Below are 20503 nucleotides of genomic sequence, written 5' to 3' on the forward strand. Positions count from 1 at the left end.
GAGGAGGACATCCTGTCCAGGCGGTGCAGCAGCTGGCGGTCCCTGCGCCGTGCACTCTCAGTCTGCATTAGCAGTCCTGCCACTAGTTGGTGCATGGAGAGTGCAAGGTCACCAATGTTGGTACTGATCACCTGCAACTCCGAATGTACCTGCTGCATACTGTTGGCATGATTGCGTTCAAAGCGCCGCAATGCCCCACTAATCCTCCTTAATTCTTGGGTTTGCAGGCGCTGACCCCGTAGAAGTGCGGCCTCGGTTGGTGATGTGGAGGCATGCCCTGACTCTGCCTGCCGCTCTGATGTTGATGTTCCATGTCACCTGCGAAGCGGTGGAGGCCATGTGTTGTCTCCCGTGGCACTCTGGCTCGTACCTGGTGCAGGCTCCCACACCACTACTGCAACAGGTGTTTCCTGAGGGGACATGGTGTCGGTGGTGCAGGTAGCAGTGGTGGCTGGTCCTGTTCTCTCCTGTGTGTGCTGGCTGACCAGTGGCCCCTGGCTGCTTGGGCTGGTGGGGTTGTCTTGTGGGAGGGCTGTGGGACATAGGGAACACACAGTCAGTGTCTACTATCTGTTATCAACTTCCTAATAAACTATTGCCTATGAACTGCCTACTTGACTACATTGCCCATAATGCATCAGTCTGGTGTTTGCTACTCTGAAATGGAGCTATCTTGGTTGTGCATGCTCCTGTGTACAAGGTGGGTGGGGGTATGGCATTGATGAGGGTACATGCATGTCACATGTTACTCACTGGTTGATGGTCCTGGCTCAGAGGTGTCCAGATCTCCCATCCTGTTTACAGCCTCAGGCTCTAGGGTCTCTTCTACCCTTTCCTCCAGGGGTGTGGGTGCTGGTACTGTCGAGGGTCCCCCTCCTGTGCCTCTCATCTCCCGGAGCCGCTCTGCCACCCTCTCCGTGGTCCGGGAGCGCAGGTCATACCACCTTTTCTTCAATTCTTCCACACTCCGGTGGCTGACCCCCAGGGAGTTGACTTTGTCCTGGATCTCCTGCCAGAGTCTTCTCTTCTCTGTCTCTGGCACGGTGAGGGCTGCCCTGCCAAACAGCTCGTCATGGTGCTGACAGCACTCATCAGTCAGCACCTCCAACTCCTTTTCAGCAAACTTAAGTTTCCTCTTCCTTGGATTTTCAGCCATGGTTGCAGGAGCTCTGTTTGTTTGCTGTGCTGAAGTTGAAATGGGTGTGGTCCTCCCTTCTCCCAGGTGTATTTGTAAACTTCCTGGCTGTGATGTCATCATCATGTGCCAGGAAGTGTTTTCCAGAGTGCTCTGAAGTGTTTTCCAGAGTGTTCTGCAGCACCTGCATTCAATTTTCAGCACAGTCGCTATTTGCGACACCTACTCGCAAATTGCGAGTCCGTTTTTTGCGCGGTCGCAAAAAGCGACCTCGCAAAAAGCGGACTCGCTATCTGCGGTGCGACTCCGTGTGCGAGTCGCAAATTGTCCTCGCATTTTCTACCTGCATTGCAGTTAGCGAGTCGGAAATTGCGAGTCGCAAATAATTGCAATTTGCGAGTCGCTAATTTTTACCTACCTACATCTGGCCCTAAGCGTGTTCCACTTATTGCAGTGAGATGTGGTGGCTTGTAGGAGTTGGGGAGAAGTTGAGTTGTGTCCAAGGGAGTAGCCAGGAAATAAAATAACTACCCCCGCCACTTTGAGCCGCACAAAATGTCCCAAGCAAAGTGACCAATCCTGACCCTTTAAATGAAGGCCTGTATGAATTGTATCACTGAGGAAAATTTCAAGAAAGTCTTCAAAATGTTGCATTTACAGCTTAATTTCAAACTGGAATCTGAACAAAATGGCACTTTTATCAGTACTGACTTTTTAAATTTTTCCCTTTTTCTCTCCATCTGTCTTTCATATTATCTATTTTTCTTTCATTCATTCTTTTCCAATCTCTGTTCTTTACTTCTTTTCATAATGCCTTCCTTCTATCCATTTATTTCATTTGTGCTTCTTTCTAGCTCTGGCTTTCTGTCCTTCTTTAGGTACCTGCTTAATTTTCTTCCCTATTTTCCATTTTACTCCGTCTACCTATTCTTCTTGTCATCTCTAAGTCTCTTTTGTCCATTCCTTTCTTCGTACCATCCCCTTGTCCTTCCTTCGGACTTCTTCTTTTCATCCTTCTTTTTATTATCCTCCCATTCATTAATGTTTCCTTCTCTTCTTTCCTTCCATCACCCTTTCATCCATTTTTTATTTCCTCTTTGCCTTATTTAATTTTACATTTCTGCTTTCCTTATTTCCTGCTTCTTTTCTTCTTGCTACTTTTCTTTCCAAACTTAATTTTTTATTTCCTTCCTTCTCCCTACCTTTTCCTCCCTCCACCCTTCTTTCCTTATATATTATTTTTTGCACCTATGTTCTATCCTGCTTCCTTTTAAATCTACTTTGTCTATTCCTTATTTGCATTCCTCTTTCTTTTGTTTGTGCTGGCTCACTGCATTTGCCCACTTTAAAAACCTCTCTCTGTCACCAAAACAGCTTTGCGCCTAGTTTCTGAATGTGACGTGGACACGATTTAGCCTGTAGCACTATAATTTCAGTAGTAGTTTAAAAGGGTATTACTGACCTACTGTTCAGCTTCTGTAAATGGATTGTCCCTCCGCTCCCAAAGACTCAACAAACAGTGTAAAAGAAAGAGTCAGTTCTTTTTTTAGGGTCAAGCGCTCTGTCCCTGGTGTGATCTCTCTCTGGGCTTTTAACCATGCTTATGTCAAGCCAATCAGTTTGATTTGTTCGTGGGCTTGCCTTTTAAAATTATCTTGATTTAATTAGTGAAAGGCATGCATACATCATGCCTTTTCTGGTGTTTAGCCCGTCTCAAGCACAAAATCCAACTACTGAAAACATCAGAGGCTCCATGTTTCTCGTACGGTTTCGACACTATTTTTTCTCTTTATTTCATAGGCAGCGCAATCTCGCTGGGCAGTAGTTGAGCGCTTTGCATGACAGTGAGCCTGTTACATGGATACTTACACTTTTGCCGGTTACATGGATAATTGCACTTTTGCCAATACGTTTCACTGCTAGTAAACTCCTGTTTCTTTTTGTGTGTTTGGTTTGCGCTCATGGCGGCCGTTGGCTCGCTTATGTGAAACCTTTTTACTTTTCAGTATATGTGGCAAGAAATGTCCCGTAAGGAGTTTGCAACGCTAATAGCTTTAACTCGAGTAAACGCGAGACCCATTGCATTGCAAATGCTTCTTTCTATTGCAGGGCGCCTTTTTAATCAGCCTATGGCCATTTCTGCTATCTTTCCGACAATGAAAAATTGAAAAATAGACAACTGCCCAGAATAGTACATTTTTTGTTTGTTTTCAATTCTATATTTTATGAAGGATAATTCCACAGACCTTCCACTATAGATTACATTTATTCACTGTGAAAAACCATTTTATGTGTCATATTACTGTGTCTAATACTGGTAAGGCATCCAGCTACGTTAACTGTCCTTAGGGATTAGGAATAATACTTTAAAGCAGATCTTCATTGGGGAATGTGACCATAATAAATCCATATTTATTGCATTCAGAATTACAGTGAGTGACCAAATTGGAAGGTAGTAGTAAATTGTGGGTGTTCATTCACCTAAAATAATCAATCAGCTTGAAGCCACGGAGTAGGTTACTGGTGTATTACAGCCAGATAAAATGTGAGCCAGATAAAATCTTTCAGCGGCCCATACTTGGCCTGCAGGCTGTAGTTTAGAGACCTCCATCATAAACTGATACATTGCAGTGTTCAATAATAGTGATTATACTTTCAACATGTATTCTCAGTCTTTTTTAACAATTTTTCAGGCCATAATGTGTAGCCATATAACCAACCACAAGAAGTTCCTGCACTCCAGGAGCAGAGAATACAGCTCCAGCTCTGAGTTCTTTAAAAATAAATATGGAAACTCTCCTTATTATGCCTCGGGCGGCTTCCAAGCCTGCGGCGTCCCATTCCCGTTTGTTCGTTCAGTTGCGCCGAGGTTGAGCGGGCTGGGTTTGAACTGAAAATCTTGCTGCGGTTAACACGTGGCTCACTGTTGCATCACGGGTGCCCAATGTGGCGCCCTCATGATTTGCTTACCTTCTGGGCCCCTGGGGTCTTGTTTTTGCCTTTGTTTTCTTCTTTTTTCTTCTTTTTTTTATTGTCTTTTTCTTCTAGAATGTGGGGCCATATTTCCTTCTACCCAGAATGCAATCACCTTCCAGCATGCACCTGTAGTTTTTCTCCTTTTTCTTTCAAGATATTTTCTTTATGGTGGGTTCCCAATTCAAGATGGCATTTTTCTCTTTTCTTGTTTGTCACTTCCTGTTCATCTGTATATAGGAAACATGGAGTCTTTCTTCCGTGCGTTGTAAACGCTTCCTGTTGGTGGTGATCTCTCTCCTGCTTGCTTCTTCCCTGTGCACTATTCCGGCTTATTTCTTCTGCCGTTCCTGTTGTTTCGGTCATTTTAGTCCTGGTGTCCAGCCGCTCTCTCTCTGTTCAGCTTCCGGAGTTCCTGAGCAAAGAGGTTTTTTCTTTTTGGGGTTTTCCTCTGGGACTCCTTCTGGAGGGCATGGACTGCATTGGCGTCTACCTTGACTGCAGCACCGTGGCTACCAGAAGGTGTCGCCCCTATCTTGGACAGACCAGAACATGCAGAACCCAGAGTCTCACCCCTGTTCCATCTGACAAGGGCGGCAAGAGAAGAACAGAACGTTACACTCTTGGGTCATATATTCAATGAGCCAGAATACTTAGTGTGTTTTTTTATTGTTGTTGGGGGCTGCTGTGTTCCCAGCATCTGTTCAGAATATTGAACAAACATGCTTGGTGGTGCCCCTATCACCATATTTTATAAATATTATTAAAAAGCCTTTGCAGGACTTTATGGAGCGTTTAATGGGGCATCTATTACTGGCCAGATCATTGGGGGATGCAGGAGGATCCCCAATGCCCCATGAGCCCAGCCAGCTCCCTGTCAACTCCTATAGAGGTAACAAGAAAGCAGACTCTTTTACTTTCCACCATACTGGACAGGAGCAGCTTTTTTCCTATTCTCCCATCCAGGTGGGAGCAAAGCTGTGTTCCCTGCCCCCAAAAACATATGTCTGCCTCCATGGGCCGTGGCCCACCACTGAGTCCTAATTTAGAACAAAAATGAAGGTCCACCATTGTTTTCACCAGTGCTGCAGATTTGTGGATCCTCTGTGCATCTGTGGTGCAGATAAAATAAATTATTGATTTTTACTCTGGGGATAGGAGGTCAGGTTTCTTTATACATTTTTGGTAGGACAGGGAACTGAGTCCCCCTGCCGCCACATCTTTGTTGGTGTCATGGCAGTCAAACAGATCATTTCTTTTAATCTGTCAAATCCGCTGATCCTCTGTAAATATCTATACATTTTGAACCATGATTTCTCTAGAACTACTGAACTGATTTAATCCAAAGACCAAGATCTAGCTTTCTACCACCTAATTGACCCGTAACTTAAATAGTCTGAAATACATACTCTTGATGAGCTCAAATAAGATTTGATCATTTTTGTGGCTCAGAAGTGGAAACTTGCCCAAACTTCAAAAACAATCTTTTTCCTAAGCCCAAAGTAAAGTGTGGGCATTCCTAAGAGTGCACTGCTATTTTATAGACATATTTTACCTCTTCACTCAGAGACACTGCCACATCCTATTACTCTTTTTGTCAGTTCTAAATACCACCAATTCCTGGAGCTCACCAAACATGATCATTCTTTATTATTTACTAGGAACATTCATGCATGTCATTGATTCTGATTGATAAGGGAAAGCTTCCTTATTGCCCAAAGTATGCACCCTAAGTCTATATGTACACTTTTCTTAGGAACAAGCCTGGCAATAAATCCCTTAGTCACAGAAAGCCAATCATACTCACAAACTATTTTGTGTACTCACCTGGACATAGATAAGTTTATCTTATAATACATCTGCACAACACTAAAACTTTTAAACATCTTTTTAAGATATAAAAGCCATTATGATTGGCATTGCCTACTCTTGTTGATACAGATCTTAAAACACTAGCAATTGCTGTTGGGGCAAAGCCATTAAATAGCATTCAGAGGTCAATTACAGAATTGCCTGTTCATTTGGGGTACAGAAAAGAGTTCACGCAATTCACTTCCAGACACTTCACCTACCTACCGAAAACAGAAATTCAAATTCCCTTACAACAAAATCAATTATATGTTTTTTCCCTATATCAATGAAGGCTACGTGATGGCTTCAGAAGTCATCTTTTGAAACTTTAATTAGAGTTTCTGTGAAAAGTAATTGCTTTGATATTTGTAATCATTGACCCATGCTGTTTTCCTCAATACAATGTCATCTTATAAAGTGAATTAATGATTACAGAGGTCTTCATGTTTCTCCTGTGATGTCTCACAATTTGAATTAATGATTTACACAATGCTTACATGGACCCTGTTAGAAATGGGGTCTTTGGATAACAGTCAGGTTACCCCCTGTTCAAGCAAGGACCCTAACTCTAGTCAGGGTAAAAAAGAATCCCCCTCAGATAACCCCCGCTTGCCCCCTTGGTAGCTTGGCAGAGCAGTATGCTTAACTTCAGAGTGTTAGGTGTAAAGTATTTGTACCAACACACACAGTAACTTAATTAAAACACTACAAAATGACACAACACAGGTTTAGAAAAATAGTAAATATTTATCTAAACAAAACAAGACCAAAACGACAAAAATCCACCATACACAAGTCATCAATTAAAAATCAAAACGAGTCTTTCAGCAGTTTTAAAAACACACTAGCGCTGCTAGAGTGAAAATGTACCTGGTGTGCGTCAAAAATACCCCCGCACGGGCGAGTGTGCATCAAAAATAACTCTGCATGGTGTTACTTGAGTCAAAAATCCAGCCGCACGATGATCAGAAAATCCCGCAGCGCAGGTTGTGATCTCCCAGCCTCTGTCAGCGATGCTGCGCGTCGTTTCTCCTGCTCCGTGCGTTGATTCTTCTGTCGCGTTTCCTGCAAGCGTTGTTTCTCAGCTGCGGAGCCGGTGGCACGTCGTTTTTTCAGCCGCAGATCGGATTTGCATCAATCTTTTCCCCGCACGGCGCTCTGTGCATGGATTTTCTTGTCTTTAGGCTGCCAGCTTCTCCTTTCAGGGTCCCAGGAACTGGATGGGCACCACAGGGCAGAGTAGGAGTCTCTCCAGAGATGCCAGGTGCTGGCAGAGAGAAGTCTTTGCTGTCCCTGAGACTTCAAACAACAGGAGGCAAGCTCTAGATCAAGCCCTTGGAGATTTCTTCTCAAGATGGAAGGCACACAAAGTCCAGTCTTTGCCCTCTTACTCTGGCAGAAGCAGCAACTGCAGGATAGCTCCACAAAGCACAGTCACAGGCAGAGCAGCTCTTCTTCCTCAGCTATTCAGCTATTCTCCAGGCAGAGGTTCCTCTTGGTTCCAGAAGTGTTTCTAAAGTCTGTGGTTTTGGGTGCCCTTTTTATACCCAATGTATCCTTTGAAGTAGGCCTACTTCAAAGTAAAGTCTCTTTGGAATGTGAAATCCTGCCTTGCCCAGGCCAGGCCCCAGACACTCACCAGGGGGTTGGAGACTGCACTGTGTGAGGGCAAACACAGCCCTTTCAGGTGTGAGTGACCACTCCTCCCCGCCCTCCTAGCACAGATGGCTCATCAGGATATGCAGGCTACACCCCAGCTCCCTTTGTGTCACTGTCTAGTGTGAGGTGCAACCAGCCCAACTGTCAAACTGACCCAGACAGGGAATCCACAAACAGGCAGAGTCACAGAAATGGTATAAGCAAGAAAATGCTCACTTTCTAAAAGTGGCATTTTCAAACACACAATCTTAAAATCAACTTTACTAAAAGATGTATTTTTAAATTGTGAGCTCAGAGACCCCAAACTACACATGTCCATCCACTCCCAAAGGGAATCTACACTTTAATCAGATATAAAGGTAGCCCCCATGTTAACCTATGAGAGGGACAGGCCTTACAAAAGTGAAAAACGAATTTAGCAATATTTCACTGTCAGGACATTTAAAACACATTACTATATGTCCTACCTTAACCATACACTGTACCCTGCCCTTGGGGCTACCTAGGGCCTACCTTAGGGGTGCCTTACATGTAAGAAAAGGGAAGGTGTAGGCCTGGCAAGTGGGTACACTTGCCAAGTCAAATTTACAGTTAAAACTGCACACACAGACACTGCAATGGCAGGTCTGAGACATGATTACAGAGCTACTTATGTGGGTGGCACAACCAGTGCTGCAGGCCCACTAGTAGCATTTGATTTACAAGCCCTGGCACCTCTAGTGCACTTTACTAGGGACTTATTAGTAAATCAAATATGTCAATCATGGATAAACCAATTACATACAATTGTACACGGAGAGCATATGCACTTTAGCACTGGTTAGCAGTGGTAAAGTGCTCAGAGTTCAAAAGCCAAAAGCAACAGGTAAGAAAAATAGGACTCAGGAGGCAAAAAGATTGGGGATGACCCTGCATAAGCAAAAAAGTCCAACAGACTCAAAATAAGTTGTGTTGAAATTTCCAAAGATGTGAAAAGGATTTCAAAAAATATCCAGAGAATAGATTTATAGGGAATAAAGATTAGTGCATTTTTATTAGTGTTTTTTGTTAGAGAAAATCACTGGAGGATTGGGTGAGGCTTACCTAAAGAAACTGAAAAACAGAACATGTTTACAGAATGGAATCGATGGGAGAACAAACGCCAGTCTCCCATTATGAAAGATGTTTGAGAAATTATATTACAAGGTTGCTAAGTAAAGAATAAGGGCCTTATTATGAGTGTGGCAGTCTATCGACTGCCACACTCACGGAGGCGTCTGGACTGCCGCCAATGCAGGAGTCTGGCCGCGGGGGTTGTTATGTGTCCACCAGGAAACCGCCAACTCCACCAGGATCTTGGATCCCAGTGGTCTGGCAGTGGCAGAGATACTAATCCACCAGGCCAATGCTAAAAGCAGCTCTGCCCTGAAGATTATGACCTCTTTCTCCACCAGCTGTTTCATGGTGGTAGCATCTCCATGAAACGGCTGGCAGAGAACAGTGTAGGGTGCCACGGGGGCCCTGCATTGTCTATTTACTTGGCATGGGAAGTGTAGGGACCCCCTGGCCAGCACCATCACAATGTTTACTGCCTGATCTGACGACAGTGAACATTATGATGGTGCTGGTGCACCCTGCAGGTGACAGCATTGATGCCAGCTTGATTACCAGCCGGAGACAATGCTGTAGCCTGTTTCCTGCTGGGCCAGCGGGCATAAACTTAGGTTTCCTCCTGCCGACCCAGCAAGAAACCCATGGTAGCTCCGGTGGGGAGGTTGCCACGTATGCAGCCGCCCCCCTGTCAGGAGTTTGGCAAACAGACTTTTCCATCCACCAAACTCATAATGGTACCCATAGTTTGTTATTTGGATACTTGCAAAAGAGAACTTCATATAGATGTTACTCAGTGTTGTACATGTCTGTTTCTAGTCTTCTTGATAGGTTAAAAACTCTGAGGGCTAACAAGTCTGAAGCTCGCTCTCTATTCCTGATTTAGGAATGCCTTAATATGGTTCTTAAATGCAGGATATATACAAGCAGTTTTTATTGCTAGTTAAATATATGCCTCTGGTGAATGTACACCATCAAAGAGCATCACTTGCATTTCTACTAAGTGTCCTCCAGCATACAATGGTGATCTAGGAACCAGGCAACCCAGCAAGTGACAAATTTGTCTGCTACTTAAAGGATAATTTTTTTTTCGAGCTACTGCCATTGAATGTGTCAACAGCCGTGTCTGAGATATGCTTCAGCTCGACAACTGTAAAAAGCCATTTTACTTCTGTAAAGGAAAATGACATAGCGACATAGAAAGTTGACATTTTTTGGATTACATTTCTACCTAAGGTGATGGCTGCTTGTTGAAACCTCTTGGACACAACCCCACCCTTTCCTCACTCTCTAAATATCTCACTCTATAAACTATAATTTGTGGGATCTCATAGACCCAAGTTCATGATTTTTTATATTTAGTTACCTGACAAACTAAGGATCTGATTTATATTTAGCCGAATCCCGTCCACCGTATCCCATCCACCATATTACCTCTACAGTGTTACGATCCCCATAGGATATAATGGGATCGTAATATGGCGGATGGGATATCTGTCATGTTTGTGACAAAGTATTCCCGTCTGCTGAGAACTAAATCAGGCCCTTGGTTCCTTCTGTGTTATATGGAATTCTTGACTGTAATACAGCTACATTACTTGACAATCTACATGTTTGCAATACTGCACTTAATTTACATTCACAAATACAATATTTAAACATTTGAATAATATTTAATCTGAATCTTGTGTGCAAACTGAATAGTTTTGTGCTGTGCTGATTTATTCTGCCTTTATCAAAACTATCTCTATGTAGGCAAACAATCTTTCACATGTTTGACATAAGTGAGCATGTTACAAACGCTACCTGGTAAGGCATCGTCAGTTCATTTACCACCTAAGGAAGGAAAGAAGATAATTTTACAAACCGTACCTGATAAGCCATCATCAGTTCATTTACCACCTAAGGAAGCAAAGAAGATAATTTAACGCAACTGTATGCAGGATCATTCTCACACCTGAAATATGTTGATATTTGGCAGTCATTTTGTTTGGATCATAAAAATGTTTTAAGTACAATCATCAAAGATTTTGTGCCCATGTTGCAGCTCATAAGTGAAATGTGAATAAAAAGGCTACATTAGGAATAGGACTGAGCTCAATAGCAAAAATGATTCTAATCTAATGAAATCAGCATATACAATTAGTTCCTTACTGGTGCATAGTGTTAATAATGTATCAAACATTTTATCATCAAAAGAATATCACAGTGATAACAGTATCATGGGTACAAATGTTATAGTTAGCAATATAGTTTATTAAGTGTTTCATATAATTTTATTTAAATATAGTTGGATGTAATATTGAATGTATATTAGTTTATGTATTTTAAGTTATGATTATGTTATTGTTATCTGCACTTATTGTTACTAGTTGTATTGTTGTGTTATATTTCCAAACTGTTGTTTTTGAGTTCATTTAAAAAAAAAAAACTTTTTGTGAGTTGTTGGTTTGGTAGGAGAGTAGGACAGGAATGTGTTTTAGTATATATTTTATTTCTTCTACTTTTATTACAATTTGATTGAATTGCAATTATTATATTATGACATGAATAATTATATAAAGTATTTAATTGTTACTTTTAATTAATATTTTCAAAACTGTTTTCAACTGTCTAATTAACACAATGGTTATTTCAATTGGATATTTACATTATAATTATGTAAATTATTTAAGTGATTGATTTAATTGATTTCCTTTCATATTGTATTATGGTTTTTTTTTAACAAAAATACTATTTTTGATCTGTCTTTATTGTTTTGATTTTTTAATGTATTTGTTTAAGTTACATTCATTTGTTATTTCTAGAAACAGGCATATCGTTTGAATAGCAAAGTTTCTTTTTTAATGAATTGTCATTTTATTTGTTATATTCTTTTTTTATGTGATTTTTTTAATGACAATGTTTCCCTACTGTTATTGATGTTAGAGTTGGAATAGTTAATTTGACACCCCACAATCTAGTGCTTTAACTACTGTTGCTTAGGTTGAAATGGGAACAGTAAATCTGATCCCTCTAAGGTCCAATGCTTTCTTAGGTTGGACAGGAATAATAAATCTGACCCCTCCAAACTCCAATACTTTAACCTATTTTGCTTAGGTTAGAGTGTGAATAGTAAACCTGGCAATTCCAAAGTCCAATGCTTTTACTATTATTGCTTAGTGTGGAGTAGGAATAGTAAATTTGACTCTTCCAAAGTTTAATGCTTTCTCTGCTGTTGCTTAGGTAGAACTGGAAATAGTAAATCTGAGGCCTCCAAAGTCTAACACTCTCTATAATGCTGTTGAGGTTTGAGTGGAAATAGTAATTCTGCGGCCATCAAAGTCCAACACTTTCCCTACTATTGCTGAGGTTGGATTGGCAATGGTAAACCTGGTCCATCCAAATTCCAACACATTCCCTATTGTTGCTTAGGTTGGAGAGTGAATAATAAAGCTGGGCCCTTAAAAATCAAATGCTTTCCATGTTGTTACCTCCAAATTCCAGTGCTTTCTCTACTGCTACTTAGGTTGACGAAGTAATAGTAAATCTGACCCTTCCAAAGGTCAAAACTTTCACCAATGTTGACTAGGTTGGAGTGGGAACAGAGGATGTACCCCTGGAAAATATAATGCTTTCATTGTTGCTTAGATTCAAGTGGGGGTATTAATAGAAATTTCCTCCTTCCAAAGTGCAACATTTTTCCTACTGTTGCTTTGGTTGAAGTAGGAATAGTAAATATAATGTCTCCAAAATCCAGCACTTTCCCTTCTGTTATTTATGTTGGAATGGGAATAGTAAATTGCATTCTTTCAAAGTAAAGTAATAAAAATGCTACCTTTATTTTTACATGTCGTATTATATGTACATATGTTCATTTTTTTAATGTTAGTATGATTTTAAATAAATTCAAAATATATACACTTACCTATGCAATCTTGATATTTAGAACCATGATATTTTTAGATTATATTTTTGTACTTTATATTGTGAGTATGTAGACTTGGAGCCTGATTCACAAAGGTAAACTTGCACTTATATGTAAGTTTATTATTGTTTGCTATTCACAAAGGTATTTTAGTAGTAGTATCTTCACGACTGCAGTCTCCACACATAAAAAGATAGGCTGGTATTTACTGTTTATTTCTCCGATAATAAAGATAGCGTTGCCTGCAGCAAACATAAATGAATGCAGTCTCCCATACCTTGCAAAATACTCTCACAGGGTGTCTTTACGAGCTCAAATGTGGGCTACTTTTTTTTATCTCTGTGGTTCGCTAACGAGGGCCACTTTTATTTTGGTGCCAAGGCCTATTTTTTGTCCCTTTCTGACCCTCTGACTAACACTAAGAATAGAGCATTCTCAGAGGTGAAGATCAACTGATCTGTGCATTACAGAGTGCACTTCTACAGGTCTAAAACCACAAAATCATCTTGGTGCCCAACACAGCTGGGAGATAAGCGTTCCATTTTTTTATACTAAAAAACAGAATATTTTCTCTCTTTCTCTCTTCCTATCAGAGATTAAGAGTAAAAGAGGGACCATATAACTTAGTTTACCAGACTATGCACTGTATTTACTCACACCACTGGCACAATGGATGCTAGTTTACACAACACCTTTGTTACCTGAAAATTATTATAAAACATCAGATTGACACTCACCATTCCTTCAGTAATTGTGTTGCCAACTCCATGAAGGTTTTCAGTTTTCTCAGCTACCACTAATCCAACTAATGATCCAGCCTCTGTCACATTAATACTCAAAGTCACATTTTCAGAAGGTTTTGCTTGAGCCGTACTCCAGGACAATGACACCTAAGGGAAAAAAACAACTATAAACATTGGAGAGTTTACAGCCTACCACGGGTATAAAGCAAAATTAAGTCCCCCCATGCAGAATACGATGAGGGGCTCTGAAGTACTGGGGCCTGCGATATGCCACTGCAGCCTACTGTACTACAATTAAAACATAACAAAAACACCCAATAGCATATTTGAGGTCGTATGTGGACTGGCAGGGCCGGACTGGGAACCCATAGGAACAGCCCTGGATTTTGCTTTTTCAGAGTAATTTTTCATTACATATTCAACTGGATTATCTTTTAAAGCATAGGAAATGATGACCGTACAGTGCACCAGGATACCCAGCCACTTAAACAATTAGGAGTGGGTAACGAACTAGAGTAGTAGATTTACAAAAACAAGGGGTTTGCAGCTGTTTACCCCTCAAAAAGAAAACAATTATTGTAATAAAGATTTTAAAAAAGAGGGTTTTGAGGGGGCTTCCACTCAACTAAGAAATTTACTTTAAATGTATAATAATAAAAAAAAAAATATTGAAATTTGCGTCTCCCCCTATGTATATATATATATATATATAGATATATAGATATATATATATATATATAGATATATATATATATTACTCTGTCTCAAAAGTGACGGGTATCCCGGACGCTGTATTACAATTTCCATAGAATATTATGGAACTGTAATACGACGGATAGATGTCTGTCCCTTTTGTGACGGAGTAACCCTATCCACCAAACTCTAAATCAGGCCATTAGTAACATTCTACTCCCATGGCCCCCCTTCCAGAGACCATTCGGCAAATTGCTGGTGGAAACATTGATATATATCGACTTGGGGTTTAGTTAACTTATATATACTTATTTTGCATTGCAAAAGCATGCTTCATAAAGGTTAGTGTATAATATAGACATGCTTGGTAAAGGCATTGCATGGTAAAGGCATGCGTTGTAAATGCATGCACTATAATGGCATCCAACCTTGAAGGAATTCACCAAGGTTTGGTCCTTGGCTCTCTCCTTTTCTCTCTCTGTCTTACCTCTCTTTGTAGCATCGTCTCCTCATTTGGCTTTTCATACTACCTTTACACTTATGATACCCAAATGTATCACTCTTGCTAATTATCTCTAATCATGTATCTCAGACTGCCTCATCGCTTTTTGCCAATGCATTGCACTCCAGTCTTTGATGTTGAACACCTCTAAAATAGAAGTTTTGCACTCGTGGCCTAAGGTTATTAGAATTCGTGCCCCCGCCATGCACAGTTTTTTCATCAAACAACTTACCGCAACTATTACATTGATTTTATCGAGGATGTTATCAAAGATGTCATGAGTGCCATGATTTGTGGGGTAATTAACTGAGCATGGTGAGGGTGAGACTTGTAGTTACTTGATATAACTCTAACATGTGAATTTCTATGGTTTTGTACGTTTAAAATGCAACTCTAACTATAATGCCCCTGTAAACTTTATTTATTAGTGAATTTCTATGTTTTTTAAATTTTATTCCTAACTATAATATCCCTGTAACCTTGGATTTTTCCAGTGAATTTCTATTTTTTTAACATAAAGTAATTTATATTACTATACGTTAATCCAACCACTGCTGAGCACACCTTCAGGGGTGTTCAGCGGTGGTTGCACGCAGGGCCTGCAGCCAACCCCCTACAACCACCCTACCTTGCACCGCGGACAGTCTTTCTGGGCTTGGCCGCAGGGCTTGGTCTGCATCCAGCGCCTGTGGCCAACCCCCCTAACCACCCAACCCCTTGCTGTGCACGGCCTTTGGCCATGACCAGCTAGAGTTAGCCACAGGTCCATGTGAACCCACTCCCTCAGCTGATTCCGGCCCCAGTGACTCCATCCTCTGGGGCCAGGCCTTCTGCATTTTTTTTAAGGGTGGTAGGGGGCCATGCAGCCTCCTCTCCTGGCCAATTGCCACCCAGGGACCCCATTTCCCTGGGTCCTGGCATTAATATATTTTTTTTGGGGGGGAGGGGTCCCACATGGCCTTCCTCCGCGGGCTGAGTTTGCCCCGAGCAGATATTGGACCAGAGAACCCCATCCTCCAGGGTCTGATCTAAACATTTTGGGGCATATTTATACTCCGTTTGCGCCGGAATTGCGTAGTTTTTTTTTACGCAATTTTGACGCAAAACTAACTCCATATTTATACTTTGGCGTTAGACGCATCTAGCGCCAAAGTCCATGGAGTTAGAGTAATTTTTTAGCGTGGACACCTACTTTGCGTTAATTATATGCAAGGTAGGCGTTCCCGTCTAAAAAATCGACTCCGAGGCATGTGCGGCGGATTTATACTCCCGGGCAAAATTCACGCCCGGGAGTGGGCGGGTCAAAAAAAATGACGTACGGCCGCTTTTGCGCCGTTTTTAGCGCCTGCAAAAGGCAGGCGTTAAGGGACCTGTGGGCTCTGAAGGAGCCCAGAGGTGCCCTCCCATGCCCCCAGGGACACCCCCTGTCACCCTTGCCCACCCCAGGAGGACACCCAAGGCTGGAGGGACCCATCCCAGGGACATTAAGGTAAGTTCAGGTAAGTTTTTTTTTAAAAAAAATTTGTGGCATAGGGGGGCCTGACTTGTGCCCCCCTACATGCCACTATGCCCAATGACCATGCCCAGGGGACAGAAGTCCCCTGGGCATGGCCATTGGACAAGGGGGCATGACTCCTGTCTTTGCTAAGACAGTAGTCAATTCTATGGGGGTTGGGAGTGAAAAAAAATGGCTCAAATCGGGTTGAGGCGAAACAATTGCCTCAACCTGACTTGCCCCATTTCTTGACGCCCAAGCCCCATATCCCCCTACGCGGGGGCTGCCTGGTGTACGTCGTTTTTTTTTAACGCACACCAGACGGCGCCGGCGGCTAACGACGGCTAACGTCATTCAATAAATACGCCGCCCGCATGGTGCTTCAGAATGGCGTTAGCCGGCGCTAATTCAAAAAGTATAAATATGGGCCTTTATTTTTTGCAGTGGAGGGGGACCGCACAGCCCCTCTCCCCAGGTTGATCTCACACCAGGGATCCCATCTCCTGGGCCCTGCTTTGTCACCTAGGTGCCCCCCACGGGACCCAGTCAAAATGGTCGGGGAGCCTGAAGGACCCCACGGTCTCAGCTGGCTCCCCGTCTCCTGTGGCAGCTGGCATTTCTGTCACAGAGAGGAGCTGCTAAAGATGCACCTCCTTCTCTGTGGGAGCAATAGTTTCCTAAATTTCCCCGCCTGCATCTCTGCAGGCAGGGAAACAGAGGAACCCTCAGCTTCTAGTAAGTGAGAGCTATTTGACAGCTCTCACTTGCTGGAACCAAAGTGTTTGTGCTGATTTAGCAGGAGATGTCAAAGCTCCTGCTGAATCTGAGCAAACAGCTATGTCCCCGCGGTGGGCACCCTGGGATATAGAAGGAGCCAGCTCTGGGGGGTGGCGGTTCCTCAGGCCATTATTGGCTCAACAAAGGTGGGGGCGTGAGGCCCCCTCCAACATTAAAATATACCCGGGCATGGTGGTCCCTGGTGCCAGGGGGCCACAACAGACCCCTCCTCTTTAAATTCAGCCCCAGGGAGGTGGCACTCCCATTGGGCTCTAGGGGGGCGCATTCAAGTTGTCAAGGCCAGGGTATACTGAGCCTAGTTGTCGGGTCTGCAGGCTAGCTCTTCCATTTTCTGTGTGAGACGTCCACAGAGTCGAAAGATAGTTTACAGACTGCTCATGAACACATTTTTAAATTAGCTTTACTTATTGAGGGTCCACTGAGGAGCCCCTCACTATGCTCTGAGAGTCATTGTTTATAGAGCTTTTTTATTAATTTGTTTTTTCTGATGGGGGAACCATGCCTCACGCACTGTAATGGTAGCCACAAAAGTCATGTATCGCTTGCTGGCAGACAATCAGTATTGTCAGGTCCATAGCCTCGAGTTTGTGCTTGTGAACTCAAAATGGTTCACAGTAGCAAAAAGCTCCCTTTACCAGTCGAAATACTTTTTCAACAAACAAATGGCCTGCAGAAGCTTCTCGGACCTAGTCCACTAACTTCTGCAGGTCAAAATGGCCAAGATGTACAAAAGTGTTAAACCTGTCAAACCCTCCATTTTAACACTAAGGGCCTGATTTAAAGTTTGGCGGGCGGTTACTCAGTCACAAACGTGACGAATATCCCGTCCATCATATTAGGATATCATATTAGCCTATCAAGATCATAATAGAGCGGATGGGATATTCGTCACATTTGTGACGGAGTAACCCATCCATCAAATTCAAAATCAGGCCCTAATTTCTCAAAACGACTGACTAGATTTACACCAAACCAAAAAATGCGCTTTCTGGGTGAAGTTCTACTTTCTTGTCAAATTTGGCGTATATCTGTCGGACAGGTTTTTTTGTAGGACTGGGCAAAACCTCTTATGGGAGCTATAAACGCATCTTTTTGATCCTACTTTTTTCCCTGTATGGAACTGCGTGAAAATTGATATGCCGGATCATAGTTGGCACACCAGGCAATTGCACAATTTGGTGCAGGTTTGTCCCTGTGTCCCTGTGGTGTGAAAAACACACCCTTCTGTAGAAAGTGTGTCTGAACCACAATTACACAGTGGCGACTAAGGGCCAGATGTAGCAAGGTTTTTGCGCTTCGCAAACGGCGAAAAACGTCGTTTGCGAGACGCATAAGCCCCCACGCGATGAGGAAACGCATTTTGCGAGTCGGAACCGACTCGCAAAATGCATTTCCGACTCACAAATAGGAAGGGGTGTTCCCTTCCTATTTGTGACTCGCAACGCGATGTAAGCTGTCGCAAATCAACTCGCAGTTACCATCCACTTGAAGTGGATGGTAACTCATTCGCAAACGGGAAGGGGTCCCCATGGGACCCCTTCCCCTTTGTGAATGATCACAAAAATATTTTTTCAGAGCAGGCAGTTGTCCTACGGACCACTGCCTGCTCTGAAAAAAACCGAAACAAAAGGTTTCTGTTTTTTTTTCTAAGTGCAGCTCGTTTTCTAAAACGGGCTGCAGATAGAAAAAAAAACTGCTTTATTGCAAAAGCAGTCACGGACATGGAGGTCTGCTGTCTCCAGCAGGCCACCATCCCCATGAGTGCCCAGACTCGCAATGGGGTCGCAAACTGCGACCCACCTCATTAATATTAATGAGGTGGGTCTTTGCCACCCCATTGCGAGTCGCAGAAGGTGTCTGAGACACCTTTCTGCATAGCAAATTGCGAGTTGCAATTTGCGAGTCGGAAGGACTCGCAAATTGCAAGTCGCAATTTGCTTTCTTCCCACATCTGGCCCTAAGTAACATATCGTATTCAGTGGATTTGCATGCATGGTCTATACAATATTGTTTTTTCACGTGAAATTGTTACAAACAATGATTTTTAACCATAATCAGAACACTAAGGTTTAACTCAGTGCAAAAAATAAAATCACAATAACTAAGGTATATCATTATGGCCCTTGTATTTTTCTTATATAGTGACTCTAGAACACAATCTTTAAAACATTAGTTAATGTTTTCTCAGGTCAGGTGTGGCCTACTGTAGTAGCAATGCCTTTATTCTGTTATTGTTCCACAAACTATGTGTTATTTGGCCACATTTATTTTGTCTATTTGACTTCCAGTTATTTGGATACCAAAAACATATCACAGACAAGGTGGAAAAGTTTCAACCGAACAGTCAGTTACTAAAATATACTGCATGATTACTGAATTCTCATTAGTGAAATTGGTGCTGAATTAAAGCATTGCTTCCAAAAAATATATAGTTTAGCATCTACAATAAAATACCTTGTTCTTTAAATCTAGCTTAATAGAGAGATTCGTGCTGGCACTTATAACTTCACCAGTGCTGTGAATGTAATACATGCGAACCACTGCTTCAGGAGCCCAGGACATCTCAGGGGTGAGAACGAATGCAGCAGTATTCTGCTTTCCAGCAGTCATCACCTGTCCCCTGGACAGAACCTAAAGGAAAATATAAATAAAATGAACATCAGCTTTACAATTTCTGAAAATAGTAATCCTATTTAATCACGTCTGATTAACCTAAGCACGCACAATTGACAAAATGCTGCCACTCTGCCACCAGGTGGTGCTTTTGATAGCCGGCTATGGCATTCCATCTGCCATTTGATCCCTGAACTTCGAGTGTATTCTGATACCGTATGCACTAGTATACTGCATTCTTCACGGCTCACATCACTGTCACTGCAAATCTGATTACTAGCAATGCACCCTGTACTCCTCATTCTGCACCCCAAAGCACTAACTTCAACCCAAACATTACACCTACCTAACGTAGCTACTGGATCAAACTTAATTTAGTCACCTCCGTGTATGTTATGCATCATGTACATACATTCATGCACGTGTATCCACCATTATATTCAAGGTGTAGTTTAATTTTATTATGTGTGGCACATTTAACCAAAATAATATTAAAATGTAACCATTATGATTGCTAGATGTTTATACATAACTGCATAGGCTTATTCATATTTGATGTAATCATGTTCTACATACATTTACGTTTGACATTGATTATTTGCCTTCCATTGACTTATAATAGTGTAATAAAGTGCTTCCATTCAGACTCTTGAGTTAACCCCTCCACAGCCAGGCATTTTCTCCTCCTGTGCTGAGCCTTTTTTTGGCTATTTGAGGCAGTTTGCTCTTAGGCCCTCATAACTTTTTCTCCGCATAAGCTACCCATGCCAAAATTTGCATCCTTTTTTTCCAACATCCTAGGGATTCTAGAGGTACCCAGACTTTGTGGGCTCCCCTGAAGGAGACCAAGAAATTATCCAAAATACAGCGAACATTTCGTTTTTTTTTTTTTTAAATGGGAAAAAGGGCTGCAGAAGAAGGCTTGTGGTTTTCTCCCTGAAAATGGCATCAACAAAGGTGGTGCTAAAATCACCATCTTCCCAGCTTTCAGGAACTAGCCGACTTGAATTAGAAAACCACATTTTTCAACACAATTTTGGCATTT

General features: G+C 42.2%; 1 protein-coding gene across 1 annotated transcript in view; it reads right to left on the reverse strand.

Moving 5' to 3' along the window:
- The window catches only part of LOC138296506 (CD109 antigen-like), an 827002-nt gene that overhangs the window by 319495 nt on the left and 487004 nt on the right, over positions 1–20503 (reverse strand). The window contains exons 14-16 of the mRNA XM_069235677.1: positions 19300–19476; positions 13352–13504; positions 10580–10609 (exon numbers count right to left, since the gene is read on the reverse strand). Of these exons, the coding sequence (XP_069091778.1) occupies positions 10580–10609; positions 13352–13504; positions 19300–19476 (360 nt within the window). The remainder of the gene's footprint in view (positions 1–10579; positions 10610–13351; positions 13505–19299; positions 19477–20503) is intronic.

Source organism: Pleurodeles waltl, chromosome 5 (genome assembly GCF_031143425.1).
Source record: "Pleurodeles waltl isolate 20211129_DDA chromosome 5, aPleWal1.hap1.20221129, whole genome shotgun sequence".
NCBI classification, from domain to species: domain Eukaryota; kingdom Metazoa; phylum Chordata; class Amphibia; order Caudata; family Salamandridae; genus Pleurodeles; species Pleurodeles waltl.